The following is a 21,113-nucleotide window of genomic DNA, read 5'->3' as shown; positions in this document are numbered from 1 at the left end:
CAATTATATTCCAATAGTGTACATTCCAATAGTGTTTTAAGTATCTTTCTATGCATTATAACTATTAGCCACTGGGAGGAATATATTATAGTAAAAAAATGTAATAATGACTCAAAATAATTCTTATTAAATTTTATATGAAAGAGAACACATGCGGAAAATTACCTGACAGGCAATTTGTACGAGGTAGACCAGCTCTTTAGATTCACAGCCATTTTTCATTACCTCATTCTGTTCTTCTGAAAGTGAAAGCTATATCACAGAGAAGAAAGGGCAGAAGAGAGGGAAAGTAAGTCATGGTAAATGAAAAAGAATAAACTAAGCATTCAAAAATACTTGGAACAAACTTCACATCAAACTAGTGTAAGATAAACCTTATATAAGAACTCTACCACTTACAACAGACAAATGAAGAATTCAGGATTAAAAAAAAACAATTCTAAGTATCACCTTTGTAGTTTATTTTAAAATTGACACAACCACACAGTCACAGTAAATAATAAACATTCATTTAAGAGTAGATCTTCACTTCTTTAATTTATTAGCATATATATGAAAAGAAGGTAATAACTGGACACTGACAAACAACATAACATGGTAGTCTAGAACGGTGCATACTCTATCACAGAGATTGCCAACTGGTTGCCCAGACGCCATATATAAACATGTCAAAACATACCCTGCAGACATACTTTATCTCAGACTCACCAAATATAAAGGTGTGTTACCTGAATTAAACCAAAAGCCAAAATCTACAATTTGAGATGTTTCATATAAAAAATATGGATCTCTGATGTCTACTGAAAAATCAGAAAACCTGGAATACTGGGCTCACATTTTCACAGGGGTGAAAACAGCCTAAAGGTCAGAAATGACATTCCCTTTTAAATGAGGTATGCACTCTCTCAGAGACTACGCCATATTCCCTGTTACTCTTTATTTTTTCACCAGCAACAAGGATGAATACTGTCATTCATCATGCTGCCTGATTTGTAACTTTTCTTATATCCTACTCCTTTCACTTATATTACACATCTACCCCATCTAGGGATATGAATTTAAAAGCTTTGCTCCAGAGACAGACAACACTGAATATAAATGTATTACCAACTGGCTGTGTAATACTGAGCTACCTTTCTAATCTCTCATCTGGAAAGTGGGGATGTTGATAATAATACCTAGTCCAGGGTTTCTAAGTATTGAATGAGATATATGCATTCTACCTAGGTGCCTGGAACTCAGAAGTACTCAAGAAATGTTATCTACTATTATAGTTAATGTTGCAAGAAATACAAAGGTGAGAAACATAGATTCTCAGTTTATGAAAGCAGTGTCACTAGAGTTATTTTTTCTGAATAGTTGAATAGACTTTTCTGAAAAGTCTGAATAGTTCATAAGGCATGGATCATTTTCATATTAACAAACAAAATGAGCCACATTAACTGCAAAATACTAATTTTTAAAAAGTTATTCTGTTTGCAACCCTGGGAAGCTACCCTCAGGGAAGTCGAGTTGCCCCTACAGAGGCCTAGGCAACGACCTGCCCCACACCAGACACAGAGCATATGACCCAATGATGGGTCCGAGGCTTCTATGGGCCAGGGACTTCTATGAGCATGCTTTTTAGCATTTGAGAACTTGGCAGCAGTCTTGAAGACAGCATCCGCATTTTGTTATGGATTTCTGGTATCAGAGGGATAAGAGTAGACTTTCCTCACAAAGAATTGTGGTTGGTTGTTTTGACCTGTGTTGTGGCTCTTTGAAAGATTCGTTCAAAGATACAAGTGACTGCCTGAGAAGAATATTCAAAAATATTTAAAGGCAAATTTCTTAGCCATTACCACCTAGGGGCAAGGAATAGCAGTTGAGGCCAACAATAGATACCAAAAAGTCTGGAAAGACAGATTAGAGATTTAAAAACTCTGAAAGAGCTTTTTAAGGTTTTTAAAAGCTCCCCATTTATTACTGTGAATCTAAAAGGCCATATGCCTGTTCAGAGTGGCCTTTTTTGGTAATCTTTTGTAATTCCAGAGTGGAACACATGCTTAGAAAATACCTGAGAAGGCACTAACTTGTCACCTTTGACTGATCTTAAGGCTCTGCACAAGTAGCAAGTGAAGGCTAAAGCAGGGTTGTAAACTCCCCAGGTAAGTACTGAAGAAGTGCCCAAACACCCAGAATTCAATGGCAAAGACTGGGAAGATTTAACTGTTGCTGCTGTTGCTTTAGTTTCAGGTGTTTTAAGGAAATCGTTGAATCACTAGCTGACTACTAAGCTAACCCAAGAGAAATTTTATGGCCGCACAAAACAATGAATACAGATATTATAATGTTCATTCAGCAACAACAAACTGAGAAGACTGATTCCAGAGTGTACACAGCTGCAATATTCAAAAGGTCCAGTTTTCAACAAAGAATCACAAGGCAAGTAAACAAGAAAATATGGGTTATATACTGAAAAAAAAAAAAAAACAGAAACTCTACTTGTGTAAAACTAGGCATTAGAATTAGAACACAGTACCTCTAACCCCAATATTATCAGTATGCTCAAACAGGTAAAGGAAACCTTGGAAAATGGGTGAAAGAAAATCAGAGAAATGCTAAATGAATACAACAAAGAGTTAAAAGTTAAGTCAAAACCAATCAAAGTAGAACTGGTAGAAATAAACAAGGCACTAACAGAAAATAAATACTTTACCAGAGAGGATCAAGAAATCTGAGCCAGTTAAAAAAAAAAAAAAAATGAACAAACCCACATTTAGATCCATTGAGATTACCCAATCTGAGAATTTAAAAAAGAATGAAGAAAACTGAACAGAGCCTAAGAAACCTGTGGAACATAATCAGGCATACCAACATACATAGAATGGTTGATCCAGAAGAAGAAGAGAGAGGGACATGGCCTGAAGAGTATTTGAAGAAATAATGGTTGAAAAGTTCCTAAATTTGATGAAAGACATGAACTTACACATCCAGGATTCCCAATGAACCCCAAGGAGGATAAACAAAGAAATGAAAGAAACGCACACTGAGATATATTATAATCAAACCATCAAAAGTAAAAGATAGAGAATTCTGAAAGCAGCAAGAGAGAAGTGTCTTGTTATGTACAAGGGATCCTCGATAATATTAACAGGTCATTTCTTATCAGAAACTATGGAGGCCAGAAGGCAGAAGAGTGATATACTCAAAATTTTCAAAGAAAGCTACAAACTGTCAACCAAGAACACTATAACCAGCAAGACTATCCTTCAAAAATGAAGGCAAATTTAAGATATTCCAAGATCAACAAAAATTGAGGGTTTTCTGCTAGCAAACCTATTCTCCAAGAAATGCTAAAGGGAGTCCTCCAGCCTGAAGTGAAAGAACACTAAAGAGTACCTTGAGTTCAAAGAAATAAAATACACCAGTAAAGTAAGCTACACTCACAAATATTAAAGTCAGTGTTAATGTATTTCTGGTCAGTAGTGCTTTTTGTCTATATGATTTAAGATATAGCTACATAAAATGGTAATAAATCAATGTGAATGGATACACACATATAAACATGTTATTTGTAACAATAACAGGAGGGGAGAAAGGATCCACATAGGAACAGTTTTGCATAACAGGACAGCAGCAATGGAGGAACTGAACAACAAAAATATGATTTAGAGAACAAATAGCAAAAGGCAATCTAACTCCTTCCACACCAGTAATTACATTAGATGTAAATTGGTTAAATTCTAATTAAGAGGAAGAGACTGACAAAAGGAAAGACATTAGTCAACTATTGCTGTATACACAGGACTCACTTTAGAACCAAAGACACAAATGTATTGAAAGTGAAAGAACGGAAAAAGATATTCCATACAAACACTAAACAAGGAAGAATTGGAGTGGCCATATTAATATCAGACAACATAGACCTTAAGGCAAAAACTTCTATAAGAGATAAAGAAGGGCATTATATATTGATAAAAGGGTCAAGTCATCAAGAAGATGTAACAATTACAAACATATATGCACTTATCAACAGAGACCCAACATCAAAAAAAAAAAAAAAAAAAAGCAAAAGTAATAGGAGAAGGTAAAAAATAACAATTGCAGTTGGAGACTTCAATACCCCAATTTTTCTGTTGAATAGAACTGGACAGAAGATAGATCCAGAAGGAGAAGGCTTGAATAACATATAATCCAACCTACAGAATGTTGTTTCAAACAACACGAGCAGAATACACATTCCTCTCAAGCATACGTGGAACATTCCCTGAATAGACCATGCTAGGCCACAAAATGCATTAATAATTTGTAAAAGACTGAAATTATACAAAGGATTTTGCATGACCACAATGGATTGAAATCAGAAATCAATAGAAGGAAAACTATTAAGTATGTGGAAGTTAAAAAAAACATACTCTTAACCAGTACATCAAAAAAAATCAATAAATGCTTACAGGCACATAGAAATGAATCCCAAAACTAATGGGATGAAGGAAAAGCAGGGCTCAGAGGGAAATTTATAGCTGTGCCAAGATAAAAGAAGAACAATTTCAAATCAATAACCTAACTTTCTACTTCAATGAAGCAGGAAAAGAAGGACAAAAACAAAGCTAGCAAAAGGAAAGGAATAAAGTACAGAGTGGAAGAGGAGTGAAATAAGAAAACAATGGAATCAGTGAAACCAACAATTGGTTGAGATGATCAAGAAAACTGACAAACATTTTAGATAGACTGACCAAGAGCAAAAGAAAACTCAAATTACTAAAACCAGCAAAAAGTGAGAACATTAGTACTGATGCTTACAGAAATAAAAAACGATTGTAAGAGAATACTATGTAAAAAATTTTATACCAACAAATTAGATAACCTAGACGAAACAGATAAATTCCTAGAAACAAACTGCCAAAACTGACTCAAGAAGAATCTGAAAATTTGAATAAGACTATAATAGAGATTGAATCAGTAATGAAAAATTTTCTAAAAACAAACAGGTCCGAGACCAGATGGCTTTACTGGTGAATCTATCAAATATTTTAAAAACATCAGTCTTTTTAAAATTCTGTGGAAAAAAAATTGAAGAAGAAATGTTTTATAACTGGTTTTAAGAAGCCTATCTAACCCTAAAACCAAAAACAGCACAAGAAAGGAAAACTACAGACCATTATCTCCAACAAATATACATACAAAAATCTTCAACAAAATGCTTGGAAACTGAATTTAGCAGCATATTAAAAGGATTATTTTACACGATGGCCAAATAATTCCAATCCTAGGCATATGCCCAGGGGAAGTGAAAGAAAAAATTTGAGTACATGTTTATAGGAGCCTTTTCCACAATATAGATCAAAAAGTGGAAACAATCAAGTTGTCCGTTAATCAATGAATAAAAAAATATTTGCAAAGTCCCCTTTGGGGAATGGTGAGAAAGGGGAAAAATTCAACTTTCCCAAGTGGAATTCTTGATATCCTCACAAGCAGTGGGGACAACCAAAGGAATAGGCTGAGCCACCAATCTTGGGGTTTGTTCATATGAAACTTAACCCCACTAAGGATAGATCAAGCCTACTTAAAATTAGGCCCCCAAGAGAACATCTTTCATTGCTCAGATGTGGCCTCTCTCTCCAGCCAATACAACAAGCAAACTCACTGCCTTCCCCCCCGACCCCATCTATATGAGACATGAGTCCCAGGGGTGTGGACTTTCCTGACAACGTGGGACAGAAATCCTAGGATAAGCTGAGACTGAACATCAAGGGATTGAGAAAACCTTCTCGACCAAAAGCGGGAAGAGTGAAATGAGACAAAATAAAGTGTCAATGGCTGAGAGATTCCAAACAGAGTCGAGAGGTTATCCTGGAGGTTATTCTTGCGCATTAAATAGATATCACCTTGTTAGTCAAGATGTAATGGAAAGGCTGGAGGGAACTGCCTGAAAATGCAGAGCTGTGTTTCAGTAGCCATGTTTCTTGAAGATGACTATATAATGATATAGCTTTCACAATGTGACTGTGTGATTGTAAAAACCTTGTGTCCGATGCTTCTTTTATCTACCTTACCAACAGACGAGTAAAACATACAGAATAAAAATAAATAATAGGGGGAACAAATGTTAAAATAAATTTGGATTGAAATGCTAGTGATCAATGAAAGGGAGGGGTAAGGGGTATGGTATGTATGAATTTTTTTCTGTTGTCTTTTTATTTCTTTTTCTGAATTGATGCAAATGTTCTAAGAAATGATCATGATGATGAATATGCAACTATGTGATAATATTGTGAATTACTGATTATATATGTAAAAGAGAATGCTCTTAAGTTAGAAATGTTTGTGCTGGTTTGTTGTTATAGTTTTTAAAAAAATGTTTTAAAAATTTTAAAAACCTATATGAGGGAAAATAGCAAATAATCAATTATAAAAAGAGGACTAAACAAACAGGAAATTTCAACATCCACCTGCCATATAACCTAGCAATCCTATTCCTAAGTATTCAGTAAAGAGAAATGAAAAGTTGTAGACACACACACAAAAAAGTATGTAGATTTTTACAGCAGTTTTATTTATATTTTCTATATATCAGATGTCCTTCAACAGAAGAATGAACAAAAAAATTCCATATAATAGAGTGCTAGCAATCAATAAAAAGGAATGATATATTGATTCACTCAAAAAAAAGATATCCATTAACTTATGAATGGATAAGCAAAATATGGCATATATGTACAAAGAAATATTATTCAGCTATAAACTGAAATCATTTCCTGATAGGTGCTATACATGGAACCTAGAAAACATTATATTACATGAAAGAAACTAGCTATAAAAGGCCAAACATTGTAAGATTCCATTTATATGAGATGCACAGAATAGGCAACTCCAAAGACAAAGCAGATTAGTTGTCAGGGGCTGGGGAAAGGGATTATGGGGCATGACTCCTTGATGTGTCTGGGGTTCCTTTACAGAGTGATGAAAATGTTCTGTAAATAGTGGTGATGGCTGTCCCCATGGAGAACATGCTGGAAGTCAATGAATTTTACATTTCAAATAGGTAAATTTTATGTTATGTGAATTATACCTCAAAAAAATGAAATTATTTATTCTTAAAGTATCAAAGAATTAAGAGTACAAAGAAATCTAAATGAACTAAATTTCAGAAAGCGATATGACTTTCACCTACAAAAGAGATTTATGGCTGTGTTCAGGTGCCTGACAGAGATGCAGGAAGATGAAAAACTCCTCTACACTTGCCCTCCTGGAAATCACCCTGCAGGCAGAAGCAAGTACAGCTAAAACATGTTGAGAAATGATAAGTTAAGCCAGCCTTTGGCTCAGGATTACCAGTTATAAGACATAAAATAGAATACCCAGGAAGAATTAAAGTCTATTTCATAAGGAGTAGAAGGGACATTGGGATACCTGCAAATGGAGAAAACCTAAGGCTATGTATGAGTACAAGATTTAGGCTCACAAAAGGTGCAGAGGATCCTAAACTTCACTTTCATCTTGGGATAATCTTTGTGATAGGACTACACTCTGAAAGAGAGCACCAGTCAAACCAGAGGCAATTTGCAAAGACTGAGATAGGGTTTTTGTTTACATTGGTTTGTTCATTTTTCTTACCTTCCCACTCAAGAATATCTCTTTCATATCAACATTTGGGTATAAACTTAAGTAACTGACAACTCAGGGACCAATCTCAGAGTTAACAATTTAAAATACTAAAATGAACATGGTGCAACAAATACCACAAGATAGAGAAACAGGAAATGATGGCCCATACAAAAGAACAAAAAAAAGTTCAGAAACCATCATCAAAGAACAGACGTTGGACATACCAGTCAAGACCTTTTTTAAAATGATCTTGGCTATGCTCAAGGAGATAAAGGAGATAACAGAGAAAGAACTAAAGGAATGATGAAGGAACAATATGAGAATCTCAATAAAGAGAACAAATTTTTAAAAAGGAATCAAACAGAAATACTAGAGATGAAGATGACAATAACTGAAACGAAAAATTCCTGAGAGTTTCAATAGCAAATTGGAAATGGTAGAAGAAACGACCTGTGAACTTGAAGAAAAGACAAAAAGATTCATGCTGCAGGGGCAAGATGACAGCATGGTGAAGGGAGGAATTTAGTTCTTCCTCCAGCGCAGCTAATAAATAGCCAGGAATGGTACAGATTAACTGCTGGGGTGACTGGACACAAAGCATACACCCATCTGGAGGGGTTGGAATGGCTGAAACTCCACATAGAACTGTAATCTTCCCAAGCCGCAGAGGCCAGGGACCCTCCTCAATGGGCTTGGCAGGCTGGTTCCCTAAGGAGAATGGAAAGAGATTTTACTAGTAGCAAAGGCTTAGCTCAATCAACGTCCAATTGTAAAATTAATGAACAAATTGTGATTACTGAAAGCAGGCCAGAACACAGATAAACCTGGAATAAGCAATAAAGGAAAGAAGAGTTTTCACCCTGGCAGAGAGGGGCAGGGCTGATGTAAAAAAAAAAAAAAAACAGAGGCCTTCTGAGTTGGGTAACACAAAATACTGGAAAAGGGCTGGACCTCAAGAAAAGGGGCACAGTAGAGCCTGAGGATACACAGAGACACATACCAAATCAACTCTTGATTAGCAGTCCTGGGGAAGGGGGTCTGGCTTTTTGCATTTTTTTTAACCTCTTAACAGCTCATTAGACAGAACTGCAAGCCCCCTCAGGCTCCAGCACTGCTCCAGGCAAAAGTAGAACTAAGGCACTATCTGAGAGACAAAGTAACTAATCAGGTAAAAGGGAGCACAGTCTAGCTCAAGTGGAGGCCCTGCTTCAGGGAAAATAGAAGTAATCAAAGGCTATCTGCTACTGCAGCCTCTGTCTCAACTACACCTGTGGCAGGGAGAGCCTGCTGAAATTAAAGGCACTGCATCACTTTACCCTGGTGGGAAGCATGGGTAGACAAGAACCACATGATGGGCAGGATAGGAAAAGCAGAGTCTAGAGGCTTCATAGGAAAAGCCGACAACCTGCTGGGTCTCACACTGAGAGAAGCCTGATGCTGGCTATTTTCTCCTCCTGAGACATGGAGTCTCTGGACTGGGAAAATTTGACTGGGGTTGACAATATCTGAGGAGAACCTCCTCACCAAAAAGGATCCATATAGTCAGGACAAGAAACAGAAAAACAAGAACTGAAAAATTCTGATCAGTTAAATAGAACCTATGCTAGAGGTCTACAATAATTTGAACTAAATGTTAAAGATAGAAAACAAAGCCATCCAGCAGCAAAACCAAAGGTAAAAGAGTGAAAACCTCCAAAAAACAACAACCACCACCACCACAACAACAAAAAAAACTAATTAAGGACATCAAATGCCTAGACTGCTAGTGGAAAATAATGAGTCATACTAGGAAAATCGAAGATAAGGCCCAGCCAAAGGAACAAACCAACACTTCAAATGAGATAAAGGAGTTGAAAAACTAATTCAGGATGTTAGAACAGATGCAAAACTCTCATAAAAGAAAAAAAAAAAACAGCAAACCAAATCAATGAGTTGAGGGAAGATATAAAGAAGACAGCAGTGTGGCAGGGAACAAGATCAATACCAAAAAATCAGCAGTGTTCCTATACACTAGCAATAAGCAATCTGCGGAGGAAATAAAGAAAAAAAAATCCATTTACAAAAGCAACAAAAAGATTCAAATATTTAGGAATAAATTTAAGGACGCAAAAGATCTGTTCACAGAAAATTAAAAGAAATTGCTAAAAGAAATCATGGGAAATCTAAATGAATGGAAAGGCATACAGTGTTGATGGATTGGAAGACTAAATATAGTTAAGATGTCAATTCTACCCAAATTGATTTATAGATTCAATGTAATGCCAATTAAAATCCCAAAGACCTATTTTGCAGAAAAAGAAAACCAACAACCAAACTTCTCTACAAGGACAGGGAGCCCCCAATAGCTAAAAATATCTTGAGAAAGAAAAATGAAGTGCGAAGTCTCACCCCACCTGGCTTCAAATCATATTACAAAACCACAGCAGTCAAAACAACATGGTACTGGCATAAAGACAGATATACTGACAAATGGAATCTAACTGAGTGGTCAGAAATAGACCCCACAACTATGCACAACTGATATTTGATAAAGCAGTCAAGCCAAGCCACCTGAGACCAGAGAAGCCTCTTCAAAAATGGTGTTTGGAGACCTGGATATCCATTTGTAAAAGAATGAAAAGGATACATGTCACACACCCTATACAAAAATTAACTCAAAGTGATTTAGTCTTGAGTAGTAATTATTATTTTTGGATTTTGAGAGGACGGTTTTACATATGTATAGATTGCTATTCAGAGATAAGAACAAAGCCAATCAGGTTGAGATGAAGGTTATTCAGAGGATGGGGAAAAGGAAGACATTGTCTATATTTTAGAACTGCACCTACTCTGAGACCAAAGGAAGAAAGGTTTATTTTGTCCAGAACCTAAATTTTCTGTAGCACATAATCTAACTCAACCTGTCTGGATAGCTCATTTGAACTATCTGAAACTGAAAAACAGGAAGTCCAGAATAAGAATGAGGGCCTTTAATCCTGTATAGTTTAAGGTAGTAACTGGATACATTCTAATTTATATTAAGCACATAATCAAAAAGTATTGGCATGGTTCTTAACAGATGGGAGGAAAAATATGTAACCATTAAACTTGAACAACAGGGAATCCTACCTATAGGTATGTGTAAGAGTTACTTCTGGAGGACCTTTTCTGTTGCTCAGATGTGACTTCACTCTCTCTATGCCCAACTCTGTAAGTGAAATCATTGCCCTCCCCCTATGTGGGTCATGACATCCAGAGGTGAAAGGCTCCCTGGCGGCATGGGAGATGACCCCTAGGGATGATTCCTGTCCTGGCACTATGGGATCAACAATTCCATCCTGACCAAAAGGAAGGAAAGAAGTAAAACTAATAAACTTTCAGAGGCTGAGAGAGTTCAAATACAGTCAAGAGGCTACTCTGGAGGTCACTGTCACACAAGCTTCAATTAGACATTGCTACCTACCATAACTTGCCAAACCCCAATCAAAACCATTCCAGCCAATTATAAGTTTCTACAAAGTTTCCATGTGCCAAGGTAACTTTCTAGAAACCTACACCTTCCAGATGGGTCCCTGGACCAGATAAATCCTGAAACCTAGAGGGCCCAGCCTCTCCAGAACATCAGCTAGTTCCATCTCCCTACCCCATATTACTGACAGCCCCTTCCAACATGAAAAAGTTAGACTGGCCATAGCCCAAATACCCCTAAAGAGTGGGACAGAAAGATCAAACGTTATGGTAGAGTTATACAGAGAAGGTACGGTTTAACAAACAAATACAATTGCTAATGAATTGCTGAGTCATTAAATTGATATTTCTTTTAGTCTCCAGTATCTTAGAGTAGCTAGAAGTAAAAACCTAAAATTGTGAGACTGTAACCCGTACCAAACTCTGAAATCTGTTCTACAGCTAATTGTTGCACTGTGCTTCGAAATTTTTTGCTTTTTGGTATATATATTGTTTATCACAAAAAATTTTAAAAGTCGATTGTGATGATAAAAAAATATATTTATTCCTTCTAACCTCTATATTCTGGAGCAGCTAGAAGGAAAAATCTGAGATGACAGCATGGTAGCCCAGGACAAACTCTGGGATCTGTCCTACAACTACTCGTTGAAGAATGCTTTGAAAACTATTGCTTTTTTCCTTCTCTGCTTTGTATATATGTTACAGTACACAATTTTAAAAATTAACACAAAATGGATCAAAAACCTAAATGTTAAAGCTAAGACCATAAAACTTGGAAAAAAATGTAGGGAAATATTTTATAAATCTTGTAATAGGAGGCAGTTGCCTAGACCTTTCATCCAAAGCACAAACAAGGAAAAAAGAAATAGATAAATGGGGTCTCCTCAAAGTTAAACACTTTTGTGCATCAAAGAATTATGTCAAGAAAGTAAAACGGCAGCCTATGCAATGGGAGACAAGATTTGGAAACCACATATCAGACAAAGGTTTAGTATCCAGAAAAAATAAAGAGATTTTTGAACTCAACAACACAAAAACAAACAACCCATTAAAAATGGCAAAAGACATGAACAGACGAAGAGGAAATACAAATGGCTAAAAGGCACATGAAAAGATGTTCAGCTTCACCAGCTATTAGGGAAATACAAATACAATGCGATATTATCTAACACCTACTAGAATGGTCATTATCATAAAAACAGAAAACAACAAATGCTGGAGAGGATATGGAGAAAGAGACACACTTATTCACTGTTGGTGGGAATGTAAAATGGTACAAAGGCTCTGAAGGCAGTTTCCTCAGAAAGCTAATTATAGAATTGCCTTATGACCCAGCAATCTCATTACTTGGTATATATTGAGAGGAACTGAAGGCAAGGAAACAAACAAGACATTTGCATACCAATGTTTAAAGCAGTATTGTTTACAACTGCCAAGAGATGGAAACAGCCCAAATGTCCATTACCATTAAGTGGCTAAATAAGCTGTGGTGTATACATACAATGGAGTATTATGCAGCAGTATGTAAGAATAAAGTCATGAAGCATGTAACAATGTGGATGGACCTTTAGGACATTACACTGAATGAAAGTAGCCAGAAACAAAAGGACAAACACTTTATGGTCTCACTAATATAAACTAACATTAATGAGTGAACTTTGAGAGTTAAGAGGGAGAGAGAGAGAGAGAGAGGGATCAGAAATGGGAGAGGGAACAGAACCACCGACCATGAAGAAATAAAGTGGATACTATGAGCAACTATATGCTAATAAAACAGACAATGTAGACAAAAGGGACAACTTCTGAGAAAAGCATGAACAACCAACTTTGAATTGAAAAGTAATGGACAATATCAACAAACCAATCACACATAAAGAGACTGAATTAGTCATCAAGAAGCTCCCCCAAAATAAAGGTCAGGCCCAGATGGCTTCCCATGTGAATTCTACCAAGTATTCAAGAAAGGATTAGTACCAATCTTGCTCAAACTCTGCAAAAAATTGAAGAAGAGGGAAAGCTACCTAACTTATTCTATGAAGTGAACATTACAATAATACCAAAGCCAGACAAGAATACTACAAGAAAAAAAAATTACAGGTAAATCTTTTTAATAAATATAGATGCAAAAACCCTCAACAAAATATTAGCAAATTAAATCCAGCAGCACGTTAAAAGAATTATACACCACAACCAAGTAGGATTTATTCCAGGTATGCATGGGTGGTTCAATACAAAGTCAATTAATGTAATAAACCATATCATTAACACAAAATGGAAAAACCACATGGTCATCTCGATTGATAAGGAAAAGGCATTTGGCAAAATTCAACATCCTTTATTGATGAAAACATTCAAATAGGAATACAAGGGAACTTCTTCACCACGATAAAGGGAATATATGAAAAACCAACAGCTAACATCATATGCAATGGGAAAAGACTGAAAGCTTTTCCTCTAACATCAGGAACCAGACATGGAAGCCCACTGTGACCACTGTTATTCAGCACTGTGCTGGAAGTTCTAGCAAGAACAATTAGACAAGAAAAAGAAATAAAAGGCATTCAAATTGAAAAGAAGAAGTAAAACTTTCACTGTTTGCAGATGACATGCTATATGTTGAAAATTCCAAGAAATCTACAGCAAAGCTACTAGAACAAATACATGAGTATGGCAAAGTGGCAGGTACAAATCACCCCAAAAATCAGTACTGAATCTATACAGTACTAATGAGCATTTTGAGAAGGAAATCAAGAAAAAAAGTCTCCATTTACAAGACCAACCAAAAGAATAAAATATTTAGGAGTAAATATAACCAAGGCCATAAATGACCTATACACAGACAACTACAAGAAATTACTAAAAGAAATCAAATAGGACTTAAAGAAATGGAAGGACATACAGTGTTTATGTAAGACTAAATATAGATAAGATGTCATTTTATTCAAATTGATTTATAGATTCAATGCAATACCAATTCACTTTGCAGAAAAAGAAAAGCCAATAACTGAATGTATTTGGAAGTGCAGGGTGCCACAAATACCTAAATGTATCTTTAGAAAGAGGAATGAAGTAGGAGGTCTCACACTATCTGACTTTAAACCACCATACAAAGCTACAGTGGTCAAAACAGCATGGTAATGGCATAAAGATAAGATATTGACAAATGGAATCAAATTGAGTGCTCACAAATAGACCTATCATCCATGGGCAACTGATCTCTGCTAAGGCAGTCAGGCCAACACAAATGGACCAGAGCATTCTCTTCAATAAATGCTGCTCGGAGAACTGGATATCCCTATCCAAAAGAATGAAAGAGTCCCATATCTCACAGCTTATAAAAAAATTAACTCAAAATGGACTAAAGACCTCAAAGCTAGAGCTAAGGCCATAAAGCCTTAACAAATGTAGGGAAATATCTTAAAGATCTTGTAATAGGAGATGGTTTCTTAGACCTTACACCCCAAAGTACAAGCAATGAAAAAAGAAATAGATAAATGGGACCTCCTAAAAAGAAAACACTTTTGTGCATCAAAGGACATTGTCAGGAAGTAAAAAGGTAACTTACACAATAAAGACAATATTTGGAAACCACATATCAGATAAGGTTTAATATTCAGAATATAGAGAGAGTCTACAAATCAACAATATAAAGACAAACATCCCAGCTTAAAAATGGGCAAAAGTTGTGGAAAGACACTTTTCAGAAAAGAAAATACAAATGGCTCAAAAAAACATATGAAAAGATGTTCAACTTCACTGGCTATTACAGAAATGCAAATTAAAACCACAATGATTATTGAAGATGTCGGCTTAGTAAGGTACGGGCATCTTAGTTCCTCCTCCAGAGCAACTACTAGGTGACCAGAAACAATGCAGAACAGCTCCCGGGGCCACGGTAGGGACCAGACACCCAGCGTACCCCAGTCTGGACTGGTTGGACCGACTGCGAGACTCCGCTGCGGTGAGCTCCCCAAGCGGCACGCCTTCCCCGGGCCGCGGTGGCTGGCGGCCGGCGCCCCTCCCTCCCTCCTTCCCGGACTGGCTGAGAGTATCGGAAAGGCAAGTCTCCCAAGACATGGCAGCCGGTGGCCGGCGCCCCTGTTTCACGGGCGGCTTCCCGGACCGGCTACGAGTCTCGGATCAGCGGGTTCCCCAAGCCGCAGCGGCCGGCGACCGGTGCCCCTCACCCGCAGGTGGCTTCCTGGTCCGGCGGCGAGTTTCAGACCGGCAAGGTCCCCAGGCGAGGGTGGCCGGCAGCCGGCGCCCCTCCCCCACAGACAGTTGCACGGAGGGAGAGGAGGGAGTTTCAGACAGTGGCAGAGACTGGGTCCAACCAAACACCAATAGTGGCATTAATAAAGGAGCCACAACATCTTTTGCTGGTGGGACCAGCAGACAGACAAGCGCCACATACTGGGCAGGATAAAAAAAACAAGCGTCCAGAGACTTCACAGGAAAATCTTTCAACCTGCTGGGTCTCACACTCAGGGAAATCTGATTAAATGTCCAGACGCCAGCAAAAAATAACAAATCACACCAAGAAAACCAAAGATATGGCCCAGTCAAAGGAACAAACCAATAGTTCAAATGAGATACAGGAGCTGAGACAACTAATTCTGGATGTACGAACAGAAATGGAAAACCTCTTCAAAACCAAATCAATAAATTGAGGGAGGACATGAAGAAAGCAAGGGAAGAACAAAAAGAAGAAATGGAAAGTCTGAAAAAACAAATCACAGAACTTATGGGAATCAAAGATAAAGTAGAAGAGATGAAAAAAACAATGGAAACCTACAATGGTAGATTTCAAGAGACAGAGGTTAGAATTAGTGAACTGGAGGATGGAACATCTGAAATCCAAAAAGAAATGGAAACTATAGGGAAAACAATGGAAAAATTTGAGTAGGGGCTCAGGGAACTGAACGATAGTATGAAGCGCACAAATATACGTGTTGGGGTGTCCCCAAAGGAGAAGAGAAGGGAAAAGGAGGAAAAAACTAATGGAAGAAATTATTACTGAAAATTTCCCAACTCTTATGAAAGACCTAAAATTACAGATCCAAGAAGTGCAGAGCACCCCAAAGGAATAGATCCAAATAGGTGTTCTCTAAGACACTTACTATTAGAATGTCAGAGGTCAAAGAGAAAGAGAGGATCTTGAAAGCGGCAAGAGAAAAACAATCAGTCACATACAAGGGAAACCCAATAAGACTATGTGTAGATTTCTCAGAAGAAACCATGGAGACAAGAAGAGAGTGGGATGATATATTTAAATTACTAAAAGAGAAAAACTGCCAACCAAGAATTCTATATCCAGCAAAATTGTCCTTCAAAAATGAGGGAGAAATTAAAACATTTTCAGACAAAAAGTCACTGAGAAAAATTGTGACCAAGAGACCAGCTCTGCAAGAAATACTAAAGGGAGCACTAGAGTCACATACGAAAAAACAGAAGAGAGAGGTGTGGAGAAGAGTGTAGAAAGAAGGAAAATTAGATATGATATATATAATACAAAAGGCAAAATGGTAGAGGAAAGTACTACCCAAACAGTAATAACACTAAATGCTAATGGACTGAATTCCCCAATCAAAAGACATAGACTGGCAGAATGGATTAAAAAACAGGATCCTTCTATATGCTGTCTACAGGAAACACATCTTAGACCCAAAGATAACATAGGTTGAAAGTGAAAGGTTGGGAAAAGATATTTCATGCAAATAACAACCAGAAAAGAGCAGGAGTAGCTACACTAATGTCCGACAAATTAGACTTCAAATATAAAACAGTTAAAAGAGACAAAGAAGGATACTATCTACTAATAAAAGGAACAATTAAACAAGAAGACATAACAATCATAAATATTTACGCACCAAATCAGAATGCCCCAAAATACGTCAGGAATACACTGCAATCACTGAAAAGGGAAATAGACACATCTACCATAATACGTGGAGACTTCAATTCCCCACTCTCATCAATGGACAGAACATCTAGACAGAGGATCAATAAATAGAGAATCTGAATATTACTATAAATGAGCTAGACTTAACAGACATTTATAGGACATTACATCCCACAACAGCAGGATACACATTTTTCTCAAGCGCTCAAGGATCATTCTCAAAGATAGACCATGCTGGGTCACAAAGCAAGTCTCAACAAATTTAAAAAGATTGAAATCATACAAAACACTTTCTCAGATCATAACGGAATGAAGTTGGAAATCAATAATAGGCCGAGTGCAAGGAAATTCACAAATACATGGAGGCTCAACAACATACTCTTAAACAACCAGTGGGTCAAGGAAGAAATTACAAGAGAAATTAGTAAATATCGAGGCGAATGAAAATGAAAACACAACATATCAAAACCTATGGGACGCAGCAAAGGCAGTGCTAAGAGGGAAATTTATTGCCCTAAATGCCTATATTAAAAAAGAAGAAAAGGCAAAAATTCGGGAATTAACTGTCCAATTCGAAGAACTGGAGAAAGATCAGCAAACTAATCCCAAAGCAAGCAAAAGGAAAGAAATAACAAAGATTAGAGCAGAAATAAATGAAATTGAGAACATGAAAACAATAGAGAAAATCAATAAGACCAGAAGTTGGTTCTATGAGAAAATCGACAAGATTGATGGGCCCTTAGCAAGACTGACAAAAAGAAGAAGAGAGAGGACGCAAATAAATAGGATCAGAAATGGAAGAGGAGACATAACCACTGACCTCACAGAAATAAAGGAGGTAATAACAGGATACTATGAACAACTTTATGCTAATAAATACAACAATGTAGATGAAATGGACAAGTTCCTAGAAAGGCATGAACAACCAACTTTGACTCAAGAAGAAATAGATGACCTCAGCAAACCAATCACAAGTAAAGAAACTGAATGAGTCATTCAAAAGCTTCCCAAAAAGAAAAGTCCAGGACCAGACAGCTTCACATGTGAATTCTACCAAACATTTCAGAAAGAATTAGTACCAACCCTGCTCAAACTCTTCAAAAAAATTGAAGTGGAGAGAAAGCTACCTAATTCATTCTATGAAGCCAACATCACCCTCATACCAAAACCAGGCAAAGATATTACAAAAAAAGAAAACTACAGACCAATCTCTCTAATGAATACAGATGCAAAAATCCTCAACAAAATTCTAGCAAATCGAATCCAGCAACACATTAAAAGAATTATACATCATGACCAAGTAGGATTCATCCCAGGTATGCAAGGATGGTTCAACATAAGAAAATCAATTAATGCAATACACCATATCAACAAATCAAAGCAGAAAAATCACACGATCATCTCAGTTGATGCAGAGAAGGCATTTGACAAGATTCAACATCCTTTTCTGTTGAAAACACTTCAAAGGATAGGAATACAAGGGAACTTCCTTAAAATGATCGAGGGAATATATGAAAAACCCACAGCTAATATCATCCTCAATGGGGAAAAATTGAAAACTTTCCCCCTAAGATCAGGAACAAGACAAGGATGTCCATTATCCTTGAATAACACTGTTATTCAACATCGTGTTGGAGGTTCTAGCCAGAGCAATTAGGAAAGAAAAAAAAAAATACAAGGTATCAAAATTGGAAAGGAAGAAGTAAAACTCTCACTGTTTACAGACGATATGATACTATACGTTGAAAACCCAGAAAAATCCACAGCAAAACTACTAGACCTAATAAATGAGTACAGCAAAGTAACAGGTTACAAGATCAACATTCAAAAATCTGTAGTGTTTCTATACACTAGCAATGAACAAGCTGAGGGGGAAATCAAGAAGCGAATTCCATTTACAACTGCAACTAAAAGAATAAAATACTTAGGAATAAATTTAACTAAAGAGACAAAAGACCTATACAAAGAAAACTACAAAAAACTGTTAAAAGAAATCACAGAAGACCTAAATAGATGGAAGGGCATACCGTGTTCATGGATTGGAAGACTAAATATAGTTAAGATGTCAATCCTACCTAAATTGATTTACAGATTTAACGCAATACCAATCAAAATCCCAACAACTTATTTTTCAGAAATAGAAAAACCAATAAGCAAATTTATCTGGAAGGGCAGGGTGCCCCGAATTGCTAAAAACATCTTGAGGAAAAAAACGAAGCTGGAGGTCTCACGCTGCCGGACTTTAAGGCATATTATGAAGCCACAGAAGTCAAAACAGCATGGTACTGGCATAAAGATAGATATATCGACCAATGGAATCGAATAGAGTGCTTAGATATAGACCCTCTCATCTATGGACATTTGATCTTTGATAAGGCAATCAAGCCAACTCACCTGGGACAGAACAGTCTCTTCAATAAATGGTGCCTAGAGAACTGGATATCCATATGCAAAAGAATGAAAGAGGACCCATATCTCACACCCTATACAAAAGTTAACTCAAAATGGATCAAAGATCTAAACATTAGGTCTAAGACCATAAAACAGTTAGAGGAAAATGTATGGAGATATCTTCTGAATCTTACAATTGGAGGCGGTTTTATGGACCTTAAACCTAAAGCAAGAGCACTGAACAAAGAAATAAATAAATGGGAGCTCCTCAAAATTAAACACTTTTGTGCATCAAAGACCTTCATCAAGAAAGTAGAAAGACAGCCTACACAATGGGAGACAATATTTGGAAACGACATATCAGATAAAGGTCTAGTATCCAGAATTTTTAAAGAGATTGTTCAACTCAACAACAAAAAAGACAGCCAACCCAGTTACAAAATGTGAAAAAGACTTGAACAGACACCTCTCAGAAGAGGAAATACAAATGGCCAAAAGGCACATGAAGAGATGCTCAATGTCCCTGGCCATTAGAGAAATGCAAATCAAAACCACAATGAGATATCATCTCACACCCACCAGAATGGCCATTATCAACAAAACAGAAAATGACAAGTGCTGGAGAGAATGCGGAGAAAGAGGCACACTTATCCACTGTTGGTGGGAATGTAAAATGGTGCAACCACTGTGGAAGGCAGTTTGGCAGTTCCTCAAAAAGCTGAATATAGAATTGCCATACGACCCAGCAATACCATTGCTAGGTATCTACTCAGAGGACTTAAGGGCAAAGACACAAACGGACATTTGCACACCAATGTTTATAGCAGCATTATTTACAACTGCAAAGAGATGGAAACAGCCAAAATGTCCTTCAACAGACGAGTGGCTAAACAAACTGTGGTATATACATACGATGGAATATTATGCAGCTTGAAGACAGAACAAACTTATGAAGCATGTAATAACATGGATGGACCTAGAGAACATTATGCTGAGTGAGTCCAGCCAAAAACTAAAGGAAAAATACTGTATGGTCCCACTGATGTGAACGGACATTCGAGAATAAAGTTGGAATATGTCATTGGTAACAGAGTCCAGCAGGAGTTAGAAACAGGGTAAGATAATGGGTAATTGGAGCTGAAGGGATACAGACTGTGCAACAGGACTAGATACAAAAACTCAAAAATGGATAGCACAATAATACCTAATTGTAAAGTAATCATGTTAAAACACTGAATGAAGCTGCATCTGAGGTATAATTTTTTTTTCTTTTTTTTAATTTTTTTCTCTCTATTATCGTTTTATTTCTTTTTCTGTTGTCTTTCTATTTCTTTTTCTAAATCGATGCAAATGTACTAAGAAATGATGACTATGCATCTATGTGATGATATTAAGAATTACTGATTGTATACGTAGAATGGAATGATTTCTAAATGTTGTGTTAGTTAATTTTTTTAATTAATAATAAAAAAAAAACACCACAATGACGTATTATCTCACACTCAGTACAATGGCCATTACCAAAAAGAAGTTTGCATAACAGCAGCCTCCAGAATACTCTCTTGACTCTATTTGATCTGTCTTAGCCATTGATGATTTATTTTATTATACTTCTTTTTCCCCTTTTGCCCAGGAAGGCCTTGTCAATCCCACAGTGCTAGGACCAGACTCATCCCTGGGAGTCATGTCCCATGTCTTCAGGGAGATGTTTACCCCTGAATGTCATGTCCCACGTAGGAGGCAGGGTAATGGTTTTCCTTGAATAATTGGCTTAGAGAGGGAG

At 36.8% G+C, this 21,113-nt stretch overlaps 1 protein-coding gene across 3 annotated transcripts in view; it reads right to left on the bottom strand.

Moving 5' to 3' along the window:
• The window catches only part of ARHGAP32 (Rho GTPase activating protein 32), a 450,472-nt gene that overhangs the window by 152,154 nt on the left and 277,205 nt on the right, over positions 1–21,113 (bottom strand). For all 3 annotated transcript variants that reach the window (XM_077112455.1, XM_077112453.1, XM_077112454.1), the window contains one exon: positions 166–252. In XM_077112455.1, the coding sequence (XP_076968570.1) occupies positions 166–252 (87 nt within the window). The remainder of the gene's footprint in view (positions 1–165; positions 253–21,113) is intronic.

The sequence above is a fragment of the Tamandua tetradactyla genome, chromosome 8, assembly GCF_023851605.1.
Source record: "Tamandua tetradactyla isolate mTamTet1 chromosome 8, mTamTet1.pri, whole genome shotgun sequence".
Lineage (NCBI taxonomy): Eukaryota > Metazoa > Chordata > Mammalia > Pilosa > Myrmecophagidae > Tamandua > Tamandua tetradactyla.
This window is presented reverse-complemented; position numbering and strand designations above follow the sequence as displayed.